The sequence below is a fragment of the Marmota flaviventris genome, chromosome 10 (genome assembly GCF_047511675.1).
Source record: "Marmota flaviventris isolate mMarFla1 chromosome 10, mMarFla1.hap1, whole genome shotgun sequence".
Lineage (NCBI taxonomy): Eukaryota > Metazoa > Chordata > Mammalia > Rodentia > Sciuridae > Marmota > Marmota flaviventris.
Window position 1 is genome coordinate 71535509 of NC_092507.1, and position 24518 is coordinate 71560026.

General features: G+C 32.0%; 1 protein-coding gene across 4 annotated transcripts in view; it reads right to left on the reverse strand.

Moving 5' to 3' along the window:
• Positions 1 to 1500: 1500 nt before the first annotated feature.
• Positions 1501 to 24518, reverse strand: part of Syde2 (synapse defective Rho GTPase homolog 2) — a 41517-nt gene continuing 18499 nt past the window's right edge. Inside the window, exons 4-8 of one of the 4 annotated variants that reach the window (XM_071617994.1) lie at positions 21204 to 21330; positions 9647 to 9828; positions 7651 to 7882; positions 5319 to 5366; positions 4666 to 4753 (exon numbers count right to left, since the gene is read on the reverse strand). In XM_071617994.1, coding sequence (XP_071474095.1) covers positions 5329 to 5366; positions 7651 to 7882; positions 9647 to 9828; positions 21204 to 21330 — 579 coding nt within the window. In that variant the 3' untranslated portion in view covers positions 4666 to 4753; positions 5319 to 5328. Of the gene's footprint in view, positions 4754 to 5318; positions 5367 to 6513; positions 6601 to 7650; positions 7883 to 9646; positions 9829 to 21203; positions 21331 to 24518 lie in introns of those variants that run through there. The other 3 variants (XR_011708871.1, XM_027935086.2, XM_071617995.1) reach the window with 3 other exon arrangements.

Sequence of the window (24518 nt, forward strand, 5' to 3'; positions counted from 1 at the left end):
TGGCTCAGCGCTAGCACATGAGAGGCGCTAGGTTCAATCCTCAGCATCACATAAAAATAAATAAATAAAATAAAGATATTGTATCCAACTACAACTAAAAAAGAAAGAATAATACATTCCAAAATGGTAGTTAAAAATAACTTTTGCAGAAATTTGATAAAGTTGATTAAGAAGCATAAAATGATCTGAGTTATAGAAAATATACTGAGTTAAATGATAAATCAAGGAATAGGCAATTTTTATTCTGTCAAAGAAAAGTACAGACAAAAATATACTTCAGGAATCCCAGGACAAGAACTAAAACCACTGAACAAATTTGGTAATTCACAGTATTATTAAGACAGTTATAGTAAAATTATTTATCATCTGTCAAAATTTAAATAAATTAAATACTCCAAGAAAAAATTAAAATCTGCAAAAGCTATGGCCCAATTATTGAAGTGAATAACATACAGTATGTTTTAGAGTGTTAAGGGTATGAGAGAAAAGAATCCATCCCCTTATGCTTGGAGCATTTTATTTCAATCAATACAGACTTAAAGATATAAAATTTTGCCTGTGAATGAATACCTTCACATACTCTAGCACAAACTAGTTACAGATCTGCAGTTTTTAGGATCAATATATAAAGGAAAAACATAGGTCAAATATAGAACTTCAAAATAATAAACATCTATTAATACTGATTATATAAATTAATAGCATAATTTATAGAAGTCAGGAGGTAAAAGGTCATAATAAGTTAGAAAGGAAGCCAAAGTTTGACCATTTCTTCAATTGGTAGGGAGTCATGAGACTGTTTAAAATTGATGGACTGAGAAATGAAGATTATTAAAGGAATAAAGGAAACCAAAAAAAAAAAAAAAAAATCAAAAACGTAACTAATAGTAAGGAGAAATAAAGATAAATTGCTTATCATCACAGCAAACAATCAACAGACACTTTTAAATGATAAATCAAGGAACAGCAGCAACAAACATGCTGTTAGCTCTGAGAAAGGGATTGGTGAGGACAGCAGAAAGGAACTCTCTTATACTTTTTATTTTCTGTCTGAATTGTTTAAAATTTTTACTCAGGTACATGCACTAAAGTTAAAATTGTTTTTAATCCTCAAAAACATCAGATCCAGTAGGCTCAGAAAGGAATTATAGTTGACAGTCTGTATAGGCAGATCCCAGGAAATTACAAAAAGCAGGTATAAACACTGAAAAAAAAGATTTAAAGTAAAGGCAGTTAAGCTTATTCAGCACTTCTAGAAGCAAAAGAGATAAAAATATAAGTCTATAGTTATGACTCAGAAACAAAAAAAATGTTGAGAATTCTCCATTTAAGGTGACAGAGACTAACTTTAAAACTATTCTCATCCAAAGTGAAATAATATCTTAAAGTATTTCAGATTCTAGAAAATTCAATTTTGGATAAATAAATGTCATTCCATATAATTACGGACAATACCTTTAAAAATAATATTAAATAGGCTATCATTAAAATCATTATGATAATTAAAAGAATGATACTAGGGTTATAATCTTTTAATAAAATTTTTTACATTCTGAAACTTATTCAGTTCATACAATATACCAGTTCATAAATATACATGACATAGCAAACAAAAGGAAGAAAACAGAGTCTCCCTGGAAAACATTTCAAAGTACTTTCCTCTGTTTACTCATGACATATACCTGCCACATATTATTTTGGTATTCTAAACTGTTATACAAAGCTTTAAAAAATGAAAATTTCATAAAAAAATAATTATCATTTTTAGTGGGATTTCAAAGTAAATAAAAAGGTGTTCTGTTTACCAATGTATATTGCATAGAGATAGTAAAATACTTTTAATGTTTAGAAAAACATTAGGAAGCCAGTTTTTAATGGCTGCTAAATCTTAAAGCTGAGATTTCAAATTTTATTTATAAATCTAAAATTATACATTCTGTAGGTATAAAAGTTTAAAAAAATACATTCCAATTTAATTTTAAAAAGCCTTCTAAATCAACATGTCAAACACTACTATGATTACTATAAAACTGGTTTGTAGATACACTTAGCCAAAATAAGTTAACTTCTAAAAATCAATAACATGTCGTATGGTGGCAAGACGATTTCATTAGAAACAAATGGGGGTAATTATAAAGTCAATATTATAAGTTTATTACTACAAATAAATACTTAAAACATTACAGAATACAAAAATGCATAGAATAGGTGAAGATTTTTCTTAATTTGTCACTAATACAGAAATCTGAGCACTTAATCCCTCAAGAAGCTGAAAGACTCAATTGAAAAGGTGACTTCACAAAGATATTGTGACCATCTATGAATCAAAAGAGGAAAGTCTATTATTTCTATTCAGGTGCTTCTAAAATGTTTTTAATTCAAGTGTTTTTATGTAATCCCTCCTTGAAGAACTTAAATGTCCTTTCCCTGAAAGACATTTTTTAACTAATAATTTTGGCCTCACAACATATATATCTCAAAAAATACATGTGATTCTACTGTCAACCACTTCCCCCAAACTAATACCTACACATATAAGTTCTTATAGGTATATACACATTTTCAGGATTATAAAAATATTTTCGTAAGCTTAAATAATTACTGAATGTTAATACAGATACATTAATATTTGTATAATTTTATTTATAAAAAGGTTTTATATATAGCAGCATTTGCATCGCAAATGAAATGTGAACAAATGATGTTACAGTGTACAAGATTCTTACTGCAAATCAGACTGAGCAACTGCATGTTCCTCTAAAGGAACATCTGCCCCAACTACAGAGGAGTAATTCCTATATAGTACAAAAACCTTGAGGAGCTAATAACCTACATGATTTTGTAAGTGCATTTGAAAATTACCTCCATATAACTGAAAAGGTTTATTAAAATATCAAAAAAAAATCCAAGTTATCTTTATCCCCAGAAATTTTCTAAAGAGATAAAGCAAAAATATATTTCCCCCCAAATATTATACAATCATAATTACATTCAAAATTAATGGAATCTTACAATCAAGTGAAATACACGTCTATGAAATGGTATTTATGAATACAGACAATCAGATAATATTCTTAAATATAATTAAAGATATAATTAAATCTTAAATAAACTGAATGATATTGTTGGCTTTCCCTTGTAGCTTTTCAAAAAATTTAAAATGTGGTCCAAGAACATTTAATATGCCTTTTCTTAGTTGTGTAATACTCAATGGGCCTCCATTCAAAGAAAAATCAGTTAAACTGCCAAAGAAAATGCATTTCACAAATTTACCTTCAGAGCTTTACAGCAATGATTATTGCTTTAAAATAAACTTCATTGATCAAAATTACTTCAGTATAGTTAGATTTCCTAAAGGAATTGGGATATAACCAGTTTTCTTGGATTTGGTTTAATGCTGCAAATGAACTCAGTATGCATTTCATGTTAGGTCATGCCTTTTCACCTTCATGGTCTTGGATTAAATCATGAATAGTATTTCCCTTATATCTTTAATTATACTTAAGAATATTACCTGATTGTCCTTATTCATAAATACCATTCCATATTCTGTATCTTGCTTGGCTGTAAGATTCCATCAATTTTGAATATAATTATGATTGTATAATATTTTGAGGGAAAATAAAACCTACCACATTAGTTAAAACTAAAATGAGAAAACACAGCATATAGAAATGTTGGTCCTTGAGGTTTGATTTTCTTTTTTCCTACAGTTTCATCTTTTAGAGAAATACTGAAATTATAGAATAAAGGGGTATGGTGGAAAAAGCACTAAATGTTAGTTTAGCAACTAGCTCTTATAAATAATGGGAAGATCTGGCCAAAAAAAATGTGAAGAGAGATGTATTATAAATAGAGGAAACTCACTTAAAATGCCTTTCAAATTATGCTTGCATGTGTTCTTTTAAAATATTTTAGGAATCAAATAATTAGATATGTGATACATCTAGGTTGATAAAAATGAGTCATAACTACTGCAGTTGTATACAGTGTGATATGGGAGAAAAATGACTGAATTCAATGAAGAAATACTAATCTTATTTAAAATATTATTAAATTCTTACTTCTTCCCCCCCCAAAAAGATTATATTAATGAATTATCTTTAATTGAATCACATGAACTTATTAGATATTATTCAAAGGTTTTAAGAGTAAAAAATATTTAAAAAGCAACACTGTGAGGTATAAGAACATGAAAAGAACTCATTTGAAACTTTAAGACATTATTAAAAACCAAATCAAACCTTTCAATCTTAAACACTCAGATTCAGCTTGTTTTTGTTGAGCTCACGCTCCAGATTGCCAATCAAAGTATCAATGCTTTCTTGTAGATCTTTGAGATTAACTTTTCGATCCACTGTAGACTCAATGGTCTGCATTGTCAAGTATGTCTGGAATGTGCACTCTTTGGACATAGGAAGTGGCTGTTCAATCATTATTTCTGGTCCATTCATTTTGCTATAATCTTCTCCATTTTCTCTGTCTTCTGAAGGTACATCATCATAATCCACATCATTTAAATTTTCTTTTGTATTTAAAGAGTAGTTTTCTCCACAGCTGCTCCAGTCTCCTGCATAACGATTGCTAAGTGGACTGTCTAATCTGGTCTGCCTTGGTCTAAGTATTCCTGATGAATCAATACTATTCAAATTTAACACGTGAGGTCGTTCTTTCTTCCGCCTCAAATAATTCAGAGAGGACAACTGCTCTGGGAACAAACTGTCTGTTGATTCTCTGACAGTTAAACGTTGCACTAGAAATGAACAATAAATTTGTTTTAGTGACAGCAATCCAACTGGTCTTAAAAAAACAGAGCTAAATAAAGATAAGCCATTTAATAATCAACTAAAAACATGCATTAAAACAAAAACATGCACACTATCAAAAGTAAGCATTCCATAATTATTTTTTTCTATCATCAGACATCATCAAGATTAGGAACAGAAGCTAGTGGAATGTTCGGTGGTGCTAATTCATGCTATATCATAATGTCCTCAAATAAATTAAATTTCCAATGTTGATTAACTTTTGGTGCAAGTTAATTATTATCTAGCTATAATTCAAACAGTAGCTAAGCTGGTAGCTTCTAAATTAAAGGCTACAGCAAAAAGCAGGCAAGGCAAGTGGGTGTACAAACAAAACAAAACAAAAAGTTCCTTTGTCTGCAAACATAATGAGGCAAGGCATCTAAAGTGATTACTCTAAAAGTCCTGACTTTAGTGGGCTCTTCTGCAATTAGCAACAGTGTCATAATTTACTAAGCAGCCCAAAATTTGCTTTGATAAAATGCAGGAATACTAGACTTGACCATTTGTTACCTGAGTTCGATTATACAGCATTAGCTACTAACAGTCTTCCTTTATTGCCTGGAAATAGTACAAATATTTTCATTTTTCCCATTCTGGTTAGATATTTAGCAAGCCCAAATAACATTCCTCTTTCTAAGACTATTTTTTTAATATATATATATTTTTTTAGTTGTAGATGGACACAATATCTTTATCTTATTTATTTTTATGTAGTGCTGAGGAGCAAACCCACTGCCATACATGCACTAGGCAAGCGCTCTACCCTGAGCCACAACCCCAGCCCCTGATTATTTTCTTTTGAGATAAGATGTATCATATCTTCTGGTATCGTACTGGCCACATAGAAGATCACTATAGATACACACATTATTTAATAATAAATTAAGGCTTCGTTGCTTACTCATTTATACTACACAAAATATATGTCTAAGGCTCTTCTGTATATAAAATTGACTTAATTTATAAGACTGAGACATAGCTACTAAAGATCATCCATACTTTCTTTTTTCTGCTTATTTATTTTATTAATATCTGCTTCTCCTTATATACTTCCTTAAGATAAAGAGCATGTAAATCAGTGATAACATACCAATCTTACAACATATAATCATGCTTGTTTACTATTGTACAAAATAAGAAAAACTACACAAACATATATGGTTCTAGTTTTCCAGACTTAGAGTGATATAATATTTTTCAGACAGCACATAATATTTTACTTACATTCTATTAGGATACTTAATTGTGTGTCATGTTTTTAAAATGTCGATGTATTGCAATTTTTGTTTTTTTTTTGGCAGTATTGGGCACTGAACCCAGAGACTTGCACATGCTAGACAACTACTGTACTACTGAGTTACATCCCCAGTCCTATATACTTCATTTTTATGACAATTATTATTATATATTATTTATAGATAACTAAGTTCTTGATAAAAATTTTCAAGAAAATAAAGGTGAGATATTTATTTTAAGTGATCTTTCATGTAAGTATCAATATAAAATGTTCCATGCCATTAATTGATTCAAATGCAGAAAGGCTATCTAAATTTTTCCACTGTTTAATTATTCATATTCCTTTTTCTCCTCTGGCTACTTATCTCCACTGTCTCCTTTTTTCCCCTTTCTCTGTGTTCTACTTGTTCTTAGTGTTAAACTGCTATGACTGTTGTTTTTGCCACCAAATTAACAGAACACTGCTAACCTTGGGCTCATCTGGTCTGATCCAACCACACATCTTTTGATTCTTGTGTCTTAAGCTTTCATTATGCCTGTATTTTCTGACATTCACCTGCAAAATCCAGATTTCTTTTGTTGCCAGTCTCTTAACGCCGTTTTTTAGCCAAGATGCTATTCCAACATTATCTTTGCATACTGAATAGTATTTAGGAAACCAATTAAATCAATACTTTATATCTTTTAGACTAAAAATTCAATTTCTAAAAAATCAATGACATTGCCTTTTTTAAAGTGATGATGCTAGAATGTTTTCTTTGTTGATGCAAAGAAAATGGCTAATTTTAACCCTAAAAGAAAAGTTCTCACTTTCTTATTACTGTTGACTACTCACTTTCAATGGAATGAAATAAGAAATGCAGTCTAATAAGGTTGCTGAAAAAACTTCAAAATGAAATGACTAATTATTTAAGAAACTTAATTTGTTTTTATTCACCATGTTATTCAAAATGAAATGACCAAGTACTTAAGTACTGGGATTGTGGCTCAGTGGCAGAGCACATGCCTCACACATATGAGGCACTGGGTCCAATTCTCAGCACCACACAAAAATAAAAACAATTAAAATAAAGGTATTGAGTCCATCTACAACTAAAAAAATATTAAAAAAAAAAAAAATATCAAGGGTAAATGCCATGTCAACTTGGGATAATCTGAAAAACAATCATGAATACAGTAAAGATGTCAGGAAGACGAATGAATGGATTTAAGAAGAAAAATAAATTTTGCTTCATAACAGTTGAACTTAAAATGAGAAGAGTAAATAAATTAACATTAAGTATTATGTGCCAAAAGCTGTCCTCATATAAAGTCTATAACAAAAGATGATACTGATGTTAAGGTCAAAGTGCTAATAAGTGGCACAACCAGGATTCAGATCCAGATCTGACCAAATCCAAAATGTGTACACTATCCCACGTTTACAATATTATCAGAAAAGGCACAAAATATACATAGAAAAATCTGAAGGAGAGGTATCAATTTATAAATATATTAAAAAGCAAAGCTAAAAAATATTATCTTCAATCATACATGGGAATATTTTATGATTAGCTAATTCACCCCCATCATTGAAAAATAAGAATATTTCCATAGAATCACTTACCTGGCCAGAGTTGGAGTAAATAATGAAGAACTTCAATATGTTTTTTAAAATTCAAAGCGCTTGCAAGTTCTTCTGAATCAGTAAAGACTCTGTTGTTATGGGTGGAAGTCTCTTGCCTCTGACTTAATAATACTGGTCCGAAGCACACGGCCAAATTCTGGCAGGTCATCTTATTTACTTCATGATGAGAAGCTACCAATTTCAAATGATCCAACAACATCTTTAGGGTTGCCTAAATTAAATCAAATGAAATTTCACTTAATATATTCATATAGACACAAATCCAAGGATACAATTTATGGCAAAATATAGGTATGCATCTTGTTACTTTTAAAAGTTTGTTTCAAAGGCTTATTCGTAAGTTGGATATCAGGAACCTGAACATGTTTTCTAACAGAAACATTACAAAGGGGTCCAGATAATATTCTCACAACATGATTTAATCCATTAAATGATTCTAATAATACTCCATAAAATGCTTCTGAATGTATTCCAAATTTCAACTGGAGTCCCTGGGATAATGCATCATCAACTCTTCCTCTCTACCCTCTCTAAAAGATAACAGCAAAAGGTATAATGGAAAGGAAAGTTCATTTTTAAAGTATAGATAAATCCTATAGTTATAAATACAGGCCTACCATACTTAAGAAGCTTTACTATTTCAGAGCATAGCCAGAGTCTACCATGATGCAGATTTTTTAAAGATCAATGTGTTTCTTAACTAATAAATATTAAGCAGATAAAAGATGGAAAAAGGAAAGTTAGAAGTAAAATAAAAATTTACAGGAAAAAAATATTTTAATCCTTAAGGAAACGCATAAATAGAACTGGGTCAAGAAGTGGAATATTTATTTGAGTTTATGTACTTAGGGAAAGTAATAATGTTTTTTGAAGTATTACAAAATCAGTTGTAATTTCTTATAAATTACATTGAAAAAATGACTAGGTTCAAAACATAAACATTATATAAAATAAAATTGTGATAAATTAGGTCACATCCACTCAATGGGATAGTATGCAGCCTCTTTAGAAAGGATGTTAATAGCATGGGTAAATTCATGCAACAGACTAAAAACAATCACTAAATTATGTAATTTTGGTCATGTGATTTAAATTCCTGACACTCATTTCTTCACTCAAAAGTGGCATTTATAATTTTACCTAATGTTAGGAGGGATTATTTCCACCTCTTCAATTGTCTCCTCCTGGTACACCCCACCCTCAGCTTCTGCACTCTTTAGAGGTTCCTCTCCCTCATGCAAAGGAGGAGTGTATTGGAGAGAACACTGGACATTTCTGGGACAAATAACTAGTGAATAAAGTTACTGGGCTCAAAGTTTCTACCCACTCATCTTGCACTTTCTACCCCTATACAATAAGAAATGCAAACAAAGTTGGCCTCCTCTGGTCAAGCCCAACCACATCTTTCTCTCATTTTCCCTTTATTCTCAGTAACAGCCTCTAAAGTCAGGCTTAGGCTGGTTCTGCAGACCAGTCATCCTTCTGTGCCTCCTGCAAGTAAACCTGAAGATGCTGGTGTTGAGATTAGATGTGGGGGAAGAGTAAATGGCACCAGGCAAGGAGAAAAGAAGCAGAGGTGTGGGCAGGGTGCATAAGTCTTAAGACTAAGCCATATACACAAAAATGGTTGTCAAATTTAAAAAATATTAAAAGAAAACACATCAAAATATCAGTTATATTTGCCTTTGGATATTGGTAATTTTACATTTTTCTATATTTTCTCAGATAAATGTATTATTTTAATAATAAGATAACAATACATTTTAAAAGCTTAAAAGGCATATTCATGCCTAGGTTAAAGTCAAATACACAAACTGTAAAACTGATTTCCAGATTTATGCTGTTTAAAAAGCAATAAAGACAGAGCTTAAATACTTAACTGCCACAAATATTAAAGACGTGAAAATGTAGTTCTTAGAGCTAAGCACATAATTCATTAGCTGGATTTGGGAAAAATGCATACCAATTACATTACCTTCTCAACACCTGGCAGACAATTCAACAGGTCAACAGTGAACTTAGAATCACCTGGGTCATTTTCACAACCATTTGATGACATTTTCAAAGGACTTTTTACCATTGCATCTAATACAGCCTCATAAAGCTGCTTTGTTATCAGAGGAGAGGGAAGTTCTCTTAAATAATCCTTAAGAACACCTTTAAAAAAACAAATCAGAGAAAGTTGTGATTGGTTTTCAGAGTGAAATAAAGAACTATGTTTTTGTTTTTAAATGTTAAGTATTATCATAGCCAACTTTTAATATTCCAAAAATAAAAGCAACATTAAAAAGCACTATAACAAAACTCTAGCATTTTGTATTTTTTAAGTTATCTTGGTAATTTAGTTTTGAAAACATACTAAAAACGCACACAAATTTCCAACTACCATACATATTAAGTTTATGAATCATAATAAGCTACCTGATACACATGTCCTATTGATTCTGCCCTTCTATAAAAGGTTCCTCAAAGTGAATGTAAAACAGAAGAAAGGCATATTAATTGATGTTAGTTGTAAATAATTATTCCAACTATGTAAATTTTGAGTTTCCAGACTTTTATTAATAGTGAAAGAGTACCAATGGTCCAAAGTCCTTGCAAATAAATATATAATTGCACTTCCTTTCTAATTCTGGAGACGGGCTTTAAACAGATATACAAGATGGTTGAATAATCTATAATGTTACACTATCATATGAAAGAAAAAAATCACTCCTGAAACCAAACAAATGAAACCAAAAGCCAAGAAAAGAAAACATCAGACATCACTATAGGAGTAAGGGAAGTCAATTTCAAACACACCTCAAGCGGTTTTGAACTGAGATACTACCTATAATAGAGGAAACAGTAAAGTCATAGTTGTTACATCTAAGCAAAGTAAGACACGAGATAAAACTGAAATGTCATCAAAAGGGAAAACAAGATATTTCTGATTGCCAAAACCTAAAAATACACAATATTGATTTAGAACATGCTCTCAAATTAGCTGAAAACTTAGTCTAAAAGATTAGCTTGAATTAAAAAGCATCATATAGGAAGCTTTCCATTTCATAATTTAAAAAATTTTAATAGTAACATGGTTCATACATTTCTTATGCATCATTCAAATATTTGTTTCTCTCCCTTTATTACATAAAAGATAGCATATATCTCCCATTCTGTTTCTTACTTTTTCATTTAATACTATAACCTTGAGATCTTCTCAGTACATAGACAGCTTTCTCAATCATTTTTGTAGCCACATGATAGCACTCCAATGGATGGGTGTACCAGTTTAATCTGTTCACTCCCCTATAGATGGGTATTTTGATTCTTCCTAATCTTTTATTTCAAGATACACTGCAATGAAAAATCTTGCACATCACAACTTTGGGTAAATGCAGGTATGTCTATAGCATAAATTGCCTGAAGGGGGAATGCTAAATCAAAAATGCATTTGTAATTATGAGGGAAAGGGAAAAAAGAATGTTTCTTTCCTGTTTGGGGCTTGAGTATACAGCTGGATATGACTTGAAATAGAAAAAAAAGGAGGAAAACTATGTATTCGCAGGTAGAGAGAAGAGTTTTATTTTGAACATACTGAGCTTAAATTATTTATGGGACATTTGAGGTTGCTGAATATAAAAATGTGAGGCTAAGGAAAGAGATGAATGGAGACACAGAGATCTGAGAAAGATCATTTTAAAGGCGATAATGACTGAGATTATCAAAGAGGCATGGGTGATAAGAGGTAGTGCAGAAAATAACCCTGAAGAACATCAATTTTTCAGGGAACAAGATTTTTGAATGGTAACTAAGGAAGAATGGGAAAGAAGCATGTGTGGTAAGAAGAGGCAGTGATGGGGATGGGAGAAGAATGGGAAATATGCTGCCAAGCAAGTCAAGGAAAAAATGTTTCAAGAGAGAGTTAAAGCTATCAAATGAAACCCAAGAAAAATTAGGCTAAATAAAAAACAGCATTAAATTCTGTGAAATATAGTATTCTTAGCCCTACTAAATCATAATCTCCAGGGGCCAGGTCTCAAGAACCTGTATTTTTAACAAATTTATCTTATGATTTTATGCAACTAATTTTTTTTTTAACTGACTACAGAAAACAATGATCTGGAGATAATTTTGAGGAGAGCAAAAAAAGGAAGTGAGGCAACCATGGCAATTGGTTTCAGGAGAATAAAGGACTCTGGAGTCAGGCAGTTGGTGAAAAAATAAATGGGCATAAAAGAAACAAATACAGATCACCAGTTTAAGAAGTCTGGCTTTGAGAGAAGGTGATAACCACACAGGAGAGGAAAGGACAGGGAGAAGTAGGATCAAAGTAGAGATTTTCCTTGAAAGACTAACAACATTTGAATATTTCAACACTAATTGTAAAGAAGACATCAAAAAGGGTTTCAAGACTCAGGAGAGAGAGAATGAAATCAATTGAGCAAAGCTCCCAAAGAGGAAAGAAAAGATTACTGACAACAGATGTAGGAATTAAAATTAGTCCAAGATGTAAGGAAAATTATATCTACACTACTGCAAAAAGGAAACTGGGAAGTAGAAAGCATGTATGCCAAAGAATGCTCACTGATAGACTGGTTCACAAAAGTAGAGGAATTTCCCAGCAGAAGGTTTTTATTTTCTCTGTGAATTAGGAGGCAAGATCATCAACCAAGTGACATGGGTGAAAGAGGTTTAAGGAGAGTGAGAAGACACTAATCAGATAGTCTGGAGAAGACACTAATCAGATAAGAGAGAAAAGGCTGATAAGAAAACACAATTACTAGCAAGCACCACTAAGGACCAAGTTAATCTTGAAATCTATGGGTTTATTCAAGAACCAAAATATACCCTTGTATAATTCTTTTCTCCTAACAATCAGGAACCTAGATACAGGCTAGAAAAGCATGCAATGACTGAAAACACCAGACAAACATATGGGAGGAGTAGGAGAGAGGGACTATGTCCGAAACATTGGACATGAAGTAAAGAACAGTGATTCATGAGCAATGGGAACTAAATGAGGTAAGCCCTTAAGTTCTCCAATTTACTTCCTGAAGGGACTTTTCAGGTTGCAGAAGGGAACAGAAATCTGGCTAAAGTTCAACAGTGAAGCTAAGCTGAGATGAAGCTAGAAATCCAAGGAGGCCAACACAGCTAGAGCTTTCAGGACAGAGTACTAGAGGTCTGGAGGCTATCCAGAAAGAACTCTGGAAATTTGCAAGGATCCTTGTGAATCTTCATCTGAGTACTGATAAGCACATACACAGGAGGCAACTATACAAGGCTGGGGAGAGAATCCAAAAGGATTAGAGAGAACAATTCAGGGTGCTCACACAAGGCAGGCAATAGCTCCTGTTCTGAGGTGCCAGAGTGAAAAACGTCATCATTTATTGAATTTGGATACAGTACTGTTTGGGACTGAATTGTCCTTCCTCCCCCTACCCCAAATAAAGGTTTACTGAAATATGAACCCCTAGTACCTCAGAATGTGGCCTTACTTGGAATAAATTATTTATAGAAGTAATAAAGTTAAATGAGCTCATTAGGGTAGGCCCTAATCCAATATATATGTCCTTGTAAAAAGGAGACAGACACACACAGAGGAAAAATGAAATGAAGAAATACAGGAATAATAAACATATGAAAATGGAATATTGGATTTATACATCAACAAGACAAAGAATCCCAAAGATTGCTAACAAACCACCAGAAACTAAAAGAAACAAGGAAAAATTCCTTTACAGGAATCCAAGAGGGCAGGGTACTACTGATACTTTAATTTTGGATTTCTAATATCCAAAACTGTGAGAAAATAAATTTCTATTGTTTTATTTTATCATCATCATCACCACCACCATCAACATATTTTTTGGCACTACTAGGGACCTGAACTCAGAGGTGCTCTACCACTGAGCCACAACCCCCCTCCTATTATTATTATTATTATTATTTTTAATCTTGTGAAGTTGCCAAAGCTGGCAGCATATTTGTAATCCCTCTTGCCTCTGCCTCCTGAATAGCTGGATTATAGGTATATGTCACCATATGTGGCAAATTTCTATTGTTTTAGCCACTTTTGTTATAGCAGCCCACAGGAAACTAATACAACCACCTAGAAGATTTTTAATTTAATAGTGAATCAAAGAAATAGACAAAAAGGAGACTTATTTAGAAGCTACTCTCAGTCTACCTAGAAAAACTGAGAAGATAAAACTTTGTGAATAAATTAATTGCATACCAGAACACAGAGTATTTATAGGAATATAAAAATATCCAGCATCCAAGAAGGTAAAATTTGCATCTAGCATCCAATAAAAAAATTATCATGCATAGAAAAGAGGCAAATATAACCTATGATTAGGAGAAAAATCAACTTAAACCAATCAGAAAAGACAAAGCTGAAAGAATTAGCAGATAAGTATAATAAAAAGTTATTAAAACTATTCCATATGTTCAAGAAGCTAGAATACTAGAATAAAGATTGAACATGTTAAGTGAAGACTTGGAAAGTTATACACACACACACACACACACACACACGTGCATATATACGCACATCCCAAACAAACTTTTAGTAGTAAAAACTAGATATCTGAGGTTTAAAATGCAATAACATCAGAAGACTAGTGAAAATATAGCAATAGAAACAATCCAAATTAAAATAGGAGGGCATGAAAAAGTAAATCATCAGTGAGCTGTGGAATAATTTCAAGTGGCCTTATATATACATAATTGGAATCTTTAAAGAAAAGGAAATGGCAGGGAGTGGTAGATAGGAAGGAAAAAAATAATTTCAATAATAAACAGATAAAAATCACATTATAGTTGAAGATTTCAGTTCCACTATTAGCAACAGAAAGAAAACAAAGACATAGAAGACTGTGACAAGATTATTAGTCAACTTGACTTTATTGATAATTACAGCACTCTTCATCCCTAACCACTAGAATACACATCCTTTAGATGAACTCAAAAAGGAACATTTACCACCAAAAAAAAGAAAAGAAACCCCCCAAAACTAAAAACAAACAAAAAAAACCACACCAGACTTTAAAATAAATCTCAATAAATATAAAAGCATTTGAGTCTATGAAGTATAGTCTATGATTATAATGAATTAAATGAGAAATCAATATTAGAAAAATATCTGGAAAATTCATCAAGTATTTGGAAACAAACTAACATACTTCTAAATAACCCATGGGTGGAAGGGGAAAAAAAAGCATTTTCAACTGAATGCAAATTAAAATACAACTTATCAAAATTTGTGGGATTGTACTAGAGGTTTGGAGGCTATCCAAAGCAACGTTTAGGGGAAAATCTATAGTTAAATGTTATATTAGAAAAGAAAGGTATCAAATCAGTGGCCTTAGCTATATTCAGAAACTAGAAAAAGAGGAGCATGTTATATCCAAAGTAAGTAGAAGAAAGGAAAATACAAAGATCAGAGTAGACCTTAATGAAACAGAGACTAAGAAAACAGAAAAATCAATGGCACCAAAAGTTGATTCTCTAAAACATCAACAAAACTGACAAATCTTTCAGTAGATTAATCAAGTGAAAAAGAGAAGACAAAAATTACTTAAATCAAGAATAAAAGAGGGAATGGGGACATCTACTAACTTTAAAGAAATGAAAAGGATTATAAGAGCATACTATGAACAACTATACCTAATAAATTAGTTCACACAAAAGTTAGAATGCACAGAACAATAGAAACTATTCATAGTTCAAGAAGAAATAGAAAATCTAATTAAACTTTTAATATTAAGAGATTAAATTAGCCATTTAAAACTTCCCACAAAGAAAATTCAAGTCTAGAGGGCTTCACTGGGGAATACTATCAAATATTTAAAGAATACCAATTCTTCACAGACTCCTCCTCAAAATAGCAAAGAGAACACTTCCTAATTAGTATTATAAAGACAGTATTAACACGATACCATACCAGATAGAGACATCACAAGAAAATTATAAATCAGTATCTCTTAGAAATGTAGAAAGAAAATTATTCAACAAAATATTATCACATGAAATCCAGCAAAATATATATATATATATATACACACATACACACACATGTACATAACTTTTTTTAAAATAGAGTACTTACCATAACCAAGTGAGAATTGTCACAGGGATGCAAGGTTGGTCTGACATCTGAAGACCAACTGATGTAACATATCAATCAAATAAAGGACAAAAACCCACATAATCTTCTCCACAGACTCAGAAAAGTCTAGCAAAATATATTTCATGATAAAATATAATCAACAAACTTGGAATAGAAGGGAACTTCCTCAATGTGATAAAAGGAATCTGTGAAGAATTAACACTTAGGAAAAAAAGTACCAAATTTTACTCTGAAAACAAAAATTATTTTTGAAAAATATTAAAGGAGATCTAAAATGTAATTTAATCTCACTTTGTGGATCAAAAGACTTAATACTGTGACAAGGTCAACACTCACCAAATTGATTACAGATTCAATGTAAATTCTATTAGAACTCCAGCTAGCTTTGCCACAGAAATTTATTAACTAACCCTAAAATTCATATGTAAATTCAAAGAGACCCAGAACAGCCTAAAAATCCTAAAGAGGAAGAACAGGGAGTTTTAAAACTTACTACAAAGCACTACAAAGCTTCAGTAATCAAAACAGTGGTACTGGTATCAGGATGAATATATACAGCAATGAACTAGTATTAAGAACCCAGAAAAAAGCCCTCACATTTGTAGTCAATTGACTCTTGAAAAGGTGAAAGACAATTCAATGAGGATAGAATACTCTTTCAAAAGAGGTGCCAGGACAAGTGAAAGTCCACTTATAAGAGATTCATAAAGTTGGAGCCTCTTCCTTACATAATGTACAAAAATTAATTATAAGTGGATAACAGACCTAAATACAAGAACTAAAACTATGAAATGCTCAGAAGAAAACATTATAAATCTTTATGATCTTGGGTTAAGCAAAGCTTTAGATATTACAACAAAATTGCAAGTGAAAAATATACTAGAATCATCAAAATCAAAGGATATCATCAAGAGAATAAGTGGGGGGGAATGGCACATTATATATCAGATTAGAGACTTGTACATAAAGAACTCTTACAAATAATCTGATTTAAAACATGGACAAAGGTTCTGAATAATTTCTCTGAAGAAAATATGCAAGTGGCTAATAAGAAGATGGCATGCCAGTATTTAGGAATAAATCTGATAAAATATGTAAGAATTACACATTGTCAATTTAAAAATATTGCTGACAAATTAAACACAACATAGATTTATCATGTTCTAAGATCTCAATTCAATATTGTTAACATGTTAATTTTTCTCATATTGATGTATAAATTTAATGCAATAATCAAGATAATGTGATTTAGGCATAAAAGAGATATTTACCCAAAAGAACTGAATAGGATTGGGGGTATAGTTCAGTGGGGCCCTGGATTCAATCACCTATAGAAAGGAAAGAAGGGAGGGAGGGAGGGAGGGAAAGAAAAAAGAAAGGAAGGAAGGGAGGAAAAAAGAAAGAGAAATGAAGGAAGAAATAAAAGCATATGCCCACTCAACAACTTATAAATGAATGTTCAAAGCAGCTTTATTTATAATAGCCCCAAACTTGAAAAAACCCAAATGTCTGTCAATAGATGAATAGATACACCAGTGACAGTATATCCATACAATGGAATACTATTTGGCAATAAAAAGGAAATGGACCCTCATTACAAACCAGCTAGTGGTGTGGACCTCAGGCAGGCATTTTCTTTGTGTGTGAAAAACATGCCTTACCAATGCCTTCCCAGTGGTTGGGCAGGAACTTGTACGCTAACCTATGTTATTTCCCAGGCAGATGTTGTCCCTGGGGTTCAACCTCTCTAAATATCAGTAGAAGCTCATGGTAGAATCAAAAGAGCTATATAAATTATTCCCCTATTAGTTGTCATAGGAATTACAGCCAGGAAAGGAGCAAGAGTTAGGGAAATAGCATTTTCTGAGGCCCACTATAACCAACTGTCAACACAGTTTATGGATAACATGGGGTGAATTCCAGGAACACTTGAGACCTTATAAGACCAAGGAGATTCCCTTGAAGAGGTAGTCCTACAAAACAGGTTTAAACCTGCTGACCACTGAAAAGGGAGGACTCTGTGCATTCCTGGATGTGAAATGCTATTTTTACATGTAGGAGAAAGTGGCGCATTGTAACTTTCTGTACTCTGTAGAAATGTAGCTGCATCAGTTAATTGTTAGTATGAATTATAGGTTACTATGCCAATAAACTGATGTCTGAACTATAACCTTATAGATATGGAGGTTTTATATATATAGCTCTTAGGGATGCAAGCTTACAGTTATCTTGAGAAACTGCTGACTATGATGAAGTCCACTTTCTGATATCATTTGCAGGTGTCTCACTGCCTTTGTTCTGCATCTGTGAGCTGCTTATCATAAGAATTCCTGTGCATGGTCTGTGATCATGTGGGTCAAGAATTCAAACCCACCAATGTTGTAAATTTCCTATAAAGACCCATGTAATCTCAACTCAAGGCCCAGAATTTCAGAGTGATAGCTTTTCTGGGTCTGCCAGCGTCATAAACCTGAGTTCTCAAAAAAAAAAAAGGAAACGGACCATGAATACTTGCAATAACATGGATGAATCTCAAAATAATTTGGCTAATAAAAGAGGCCAAATTCCCCACCTCTGCAAAAAATAAAACACTACATGAGTTCATTCTGTGTAACTCCATTACATAAATTCTAAAAAATGAATTATAACAACAGCAAAAAAGATCAATGGTTGCCTCAGGACAGGGAATAAAGAGGCGAGAGGCACAGGCAGGAGGAATTACACAGAAATATGAGAGATCTTTTGGAGACAGCGCTTATATTCATTACATCTGCTGTGGTTATGGTTCTATGAAATATGAACATATGTGAAAACATCCTATTATATGCTTTTTATCATATGGAAATTATACCTCAATAAAGATGTTAAATAAGACTCATAAATGACATTGCAGATCAGAGGTTTTGTCAGATGGGTGGAGCAAAGAACAATGATGAGGTAACAGCATTTAGGACATTTGTATGAAAGTTGCTAAAATGATGAACCATGAAATCTAATATGACCAGAGTGGGAAACGAGAAGAGAACTGACTGAGCAAAAATATTAAAGGATAACTAATGAAGTGAAAAATGGGAAGGAATATAACTGAGTAAGGAAACTTGAGAATAGGAAATTTAGCTCTAGAATGAAATGAATTCAAATTTCAGAGGCAAATCCTAGATGACAAGAACCATGATATCAGGAGTAGATCATAAAGTAGAGCTGATATAAAGGTCATAGTTGATGACAAAGAACCTAGGGTTCTGAACCATCATTTGTATGTTAAAGTCACTTAGGATGATGGCAGGACTTGAAATGAACATATAACCATTTGCTAAGATATCAAAGTCCTCAGGGAATGAAGAGGACTTCATATCTTAAATTTTGTATTTGCTTTAAAAAAAAACAAAACCAAAAAACCCCTCGTTTGTCTGGAGCATTTCATTCTGTGCTCCAGACAAACCAACCTCTAAAAATGCATTAAACTGTGAACAACTCCATCACTTACTTCATTAATTTCTTATTTTCTAGACTTACTTATTAACTATATTCTAAAGTTTACTCAGAAGTGTGAATTCATATGGAACAAACATTTGAGGCAACATTACTACTAGCCAGTTTCCCAAATCAACAACACACTTTGTTTTGAGCCACAATGATTAATCTATTAGAATTCTAATATTCCTCAAACAAATCTTAAATCATTTATTGACTCTATGAAGAAAGAAAATAGTTCTAAATTCTTTTGAAAATGGTCTTACCACCAAGAAACATCCAATTCATGAAATTAGAAACTCTCAATTTTAGGAAAGACTATTTTAATCCCAATATTCACTGACCTATTATCATTCATATTTTCTGCATATGCTGCAAAACTAAAATCCCTTCTTACCCATTAACTAAAAGCACTCTATTTCAACTTTTGAATCATACATGCTTAACATAATTTCCATTTTTACAACAAGTCTTCACCAAAACAAAAATCCACTTTCTTTTTTTCAGTGATAGGGATCAAACCCACAACCTTATATATGTTAAGTAAGGGCTCTACAACTGAGCACTCTCCAAAAATCCACTTTTATTTATAGAATCCACTCTCCTAAAAATTGGTATTTATAAAAATTTTCTCTAATGAATTCATAAAGTGGATATTTTACTTGTTTTGTTAATTACATATTAACAAGGTAAGAACATTTCATATGTATTTTTTAAATTATCTCATTTTTGTAGTGATAAGCCTCTTCCTTTACAAAAAATAAGTAATCATTATTTCTGATTTCTTAAAATTCCTAAGAAATTTATAAGAAAGAAAAGGGGGGCTGGGACTGGGGCTCAGCGGTAGAGCACTTGCCTTGCATATGTGAGGCACTGGGTTCAATCCTCAGCACCATATAAAAATAAATAAATAAAATAAAGGTATTGTGTTCATTTATAAACTAAACAAAACATTTTTAGAAAGAAAGAAAGGAAGGAAGAAGGAAGGAAGGAAGGAAGGAAGGAAGGAAGGAAGGAAGGAAGGAAAGGGTATCTTGGCTTGTTTTCCCTTTTCACAGGTACTGGAAGTATATTCTTCTCAATGCTACTTGGTGGTTATACTGACCACTTGACTGGACAACTCAAATTCTACTACATCCTTTCTTTAGTGGCAAATGAACACTTTCAACTTCACTTAATATATCCATTTTAGATCTCACTACTACTTCAAATATAATATATCCAAAACCAAACTCATAATCATTCTCAATATTTCCCCACCAAACACAGATCTTCTTACAGCTCTTTTTTCTGCTATAATGGTTAAGTTACCAAATCAACCAGGTTTCAAAATCCTTTTTTTCTGGGGCCCTCTCTTGTAACACATCCTTTCAATTCTATGCTTTTCTATTTCTACTGCTGCAATCCCTCATTACTTCATTGCTGGAACTACTGATAAAAATTCCTGATTTTCCTTCTTCTGGTCTCTTCATTTTCAATTACATACAGACTTGCCAGATTAATATTCCTAAAAACAAATCCTTAATGACTCTACTTCCCTACTCGAAAGACCCCTTTGCCTAGCAAATATATTAAAATTTTCAAACCAGAAAATCAATGTCCTTTTACATCAACTACGCTTCAGTCAAACTGAACTCCTGTGGAATTTTATTTATCTCTCTATGAAGGTAAATATCTACTAGCTACTACAGCTAATTTAATGTAGTTCTTACTCCCCCCTCATCATCTGCTGGCTATTTAAGGGCAGGAACCATATCTTAATATCTCCCCACAAAAAAATAACACAGTAAGTAAGTAGTGTTTATGAAGGAAGGAAACTAAGACTTAAAAAACAAACAAACCCCAAAAAAGCTCATTAAATTTAGGCTACAATAGTGTTTCAATTCTCGTTTCTACAGTCTTTCCAGAATTGGTACATACAATAAAATCTATTAATTACCTGTTATTACATTTATATCTGGGTACTGGTTTTCACATAGAACAACAGCTTTGCTATCCCTCTCAAAAGCCTCTCGAAGTTCTTTCTTGACTGCTGCTGAACCACATAATCGATACAGGCCTACTACCTAGAAATAAAATTATGGCCACATTATGTTGTATTTAATAAAGAAACAATATAATAGTACAATATAAATCACATAAACTTAGCAATCACATTTGTTCTGATCGCATGTAATTATAATACCTCCAAGATAGCTATTGAAGTCTCAACATGGACAATGTTGTTTAGTTTTTAAAAAATCCTATTTTTTCATTTCAAACAATATAGTATGATTTCTGCATTCTCAGTAATCTTAAGAAAGAGGTGCAATCTCTTCTCTTCATACTGTCCAACCAGTATCTCCATACCAAGCATGTACCATTTCACATCTTTTGCCCTAGACTGATATAATGCAATACCACAATTAAATAATGGTTTTAGAGTTGTAAAGCTCTCCTGTCACTCTTTACTGGTAAACTTGGGCAGATTATTTAATCTCTTTAAGACTCAGTTTCCTTATTCATAAAATAATTATATAGTTCAAACGAGAAGCCAGTATGCTATTTGTATAAAGTTTTCTAAGGAAAAAAAACAAAAAGATTTTCAGGAAGAAATAAAAGCCAAATTAGGGGGAATTTTACTTATGAAATTGATTATAACGTAACAGAAGAAATTTAATCAATACAGTAAAGATAAAATAAAACCTCTAGTTTAAAATTTATGTAAGTTGCATAAGTACTATTCAATCCAATAACCTACAATGAAAGATTTGTTTTTAAAAAACAGTTCATACAGATTCTGAAATACTAAGTCTTAAGAAGTTCACTATAAATTCACTGAGAAGAAACCAGAATGGTTGCTATAAGGAAAAAACCAGCCTAACTGCTATAAGAGTTCTTTGAAAGAATAAACTTCAAGAATATTAAGGAAAATAAGTGGTTGTCACCTATACTTCCACGTCAAAGACTATTTAGAAATCTCAGTCATCTTGGATTGAAGGAAGAGTTATAGAGAAAGAAATTATTTTAAGACAGAAATAAAGCAAAGCCTCAAGAATTCGAACTAGGAATCACTATAAAATGTTATAAATGATCTACAAGAAGGTATACTCAAATTAAATTTCTGGGTTTACTTGTGACTTAACCTCTTAAGTCATGGAAAAACTGATACCACTAATAAAAGCAAGACAAAAGAAAAAAAAAAAAAAACCCTGACAGACTATAACAGAGAAGATGGGTTTTAATGTGGGAAAGTATCAATAATGGATGCAGGGAAATGTTGTCCAAAATGTTTGAAATGATAAGCTCTAAGTATTAACTGAAAGACAGTAAAAAAAACTAAAACTATTTGTACAAGACAGTAATGCAAAGTGTTGTTACATTCAAAAGGATCAACATATGGGAAACTAAGAAACATGGACTAGGAAAAATATTGAAGTTTCTCCTCTTAACCATATTCCTGATGCATTTATGTTGAGAATAGCATTTCTTAGGCTAGTTGCATCATCTCAAGAAAGACAAGGTAAAAATGTAGATAGGCTATTAAATAGGCTCAAAGAAAATCCTTCCACAATAGAAGAAACTAACTTGATTATAGCCCTTGTGGTATAGGCACATTTAAGTGTCATAAAATCCTATAATAAGGATGTGCCTCCTTGAACTTGAGAAGGAAATGAACCTAGAGCAAATTTAAGGAAGTACTACTTAAACAGTAGACAACAAATTAACATAACATTTTACCTCCCAAAACTGAACTACAACATAGCCTTTAAATAGATGAATAAAAAAATTAAGATCGAATATAGGTATTTCAAGGATAGGGCATTTTAGGATATATTCCTAAATTTAGAATGCTGACTTCTTGAATCAAATTCATGAAGTATACATGCTCGATTTCTCTATCAGAGCCAGAATCTATACTGGATGAGCCATAAGTATCAGTAATTTTTCCCACTGGAATCAGAAGACAGAATATAGCTGCATTCAAAGTATTTAGATGATGTAAAAGCCCACGCCGCAAACTATTTTTATATGAATATAAAAACTTTATTTTCACAGTGAAAAAACAAGAATAATAACTGACAAAAAGGTAAATAAACTTTAAGAAACATGGTAGCCTGTAAAATGTAGAACAAGCCTACTTGTATGTGCGCATGCACGCAAGCGAGCATGCACACATAGGTGGAAAAGCAGCAAGGAAGAGAAATCAAAAAATGTTTTTAAAAAATACGGTTTCAAGAGGCTGGGACTGTAGCTCAATGGTAGAGCACTTGCCTCGCACATGTGAGGCCCTGGATTCGATCCTCAGCACCACATAATAATAAATAAATAAAGATATTGTGTTCATCTACAATTAAAAAAAAAATTTTTAAGTATAGTTTCAAATGCCCAACTGTAAAACATTTTAGTTTGCAGAAAATCTTTAAAATAAACCTTTTTAGAATCTTTCAGTAAAGAAATAAAAAGCATTGCTAGAAATGTTTTCTTAGTGCTCAAAAAAGTAATTAACAGTCTTTACATACCTGCTCTTTATATCTCAAAAAATAAACTGTAAAATACAATCCACTTGAGTTACTTATTATAATATTCAATTGTAAAATTTTCTGCTTAATCTAGCTTTAAAGTCTGCCCCATCTCTGAACTTTCTGCATACTAACAGGGTGGGGGGGAATGGAGGAAAAAAAGAGAAGCTTAAGAAAGAAAAGTAATTGAGAAAAAAAACTGGACTGTAAAGTCAAGTCCTCACTCTCACATCAACAACACATACTAGAGACAGAATTATGTATAAAATTTAGATGACCTCCCTCTTATCATTAGAAATGACTGGATCCATTTTTATAAATATAAGCAAATAAGAACCATAAGGATTAAGTGATTTGCCCAACATCACACAGTTAAGTAATAACAGTAGAGAAACCGGAATCCAGGTCCTCTGGATCTTAAGACAATACTCCACAAATGTATAGTTTCCACATTAAGTTCAAGGTGAGATGTTTTAAATGAAGACATAATATTTCAGATTTCATGATATTTACGCTTATTGTCTTTTGAGTCAATGTAAATTTGGGTGACTAAAGCAGAATTATCTCAGAACATTATGATTCTTATTATATCACAAGAATTTATGTGTCAAAAATTAATATAAATACTTTTTATATCTCAATAATATCCTCAGTCATATACTGTTTTTCATTGTCATACTCCATACCTATAAATGAACATAAAGAAAGACAAGGTATATTAACTGGCTAAGATTGTTACATACCTTGTTGCA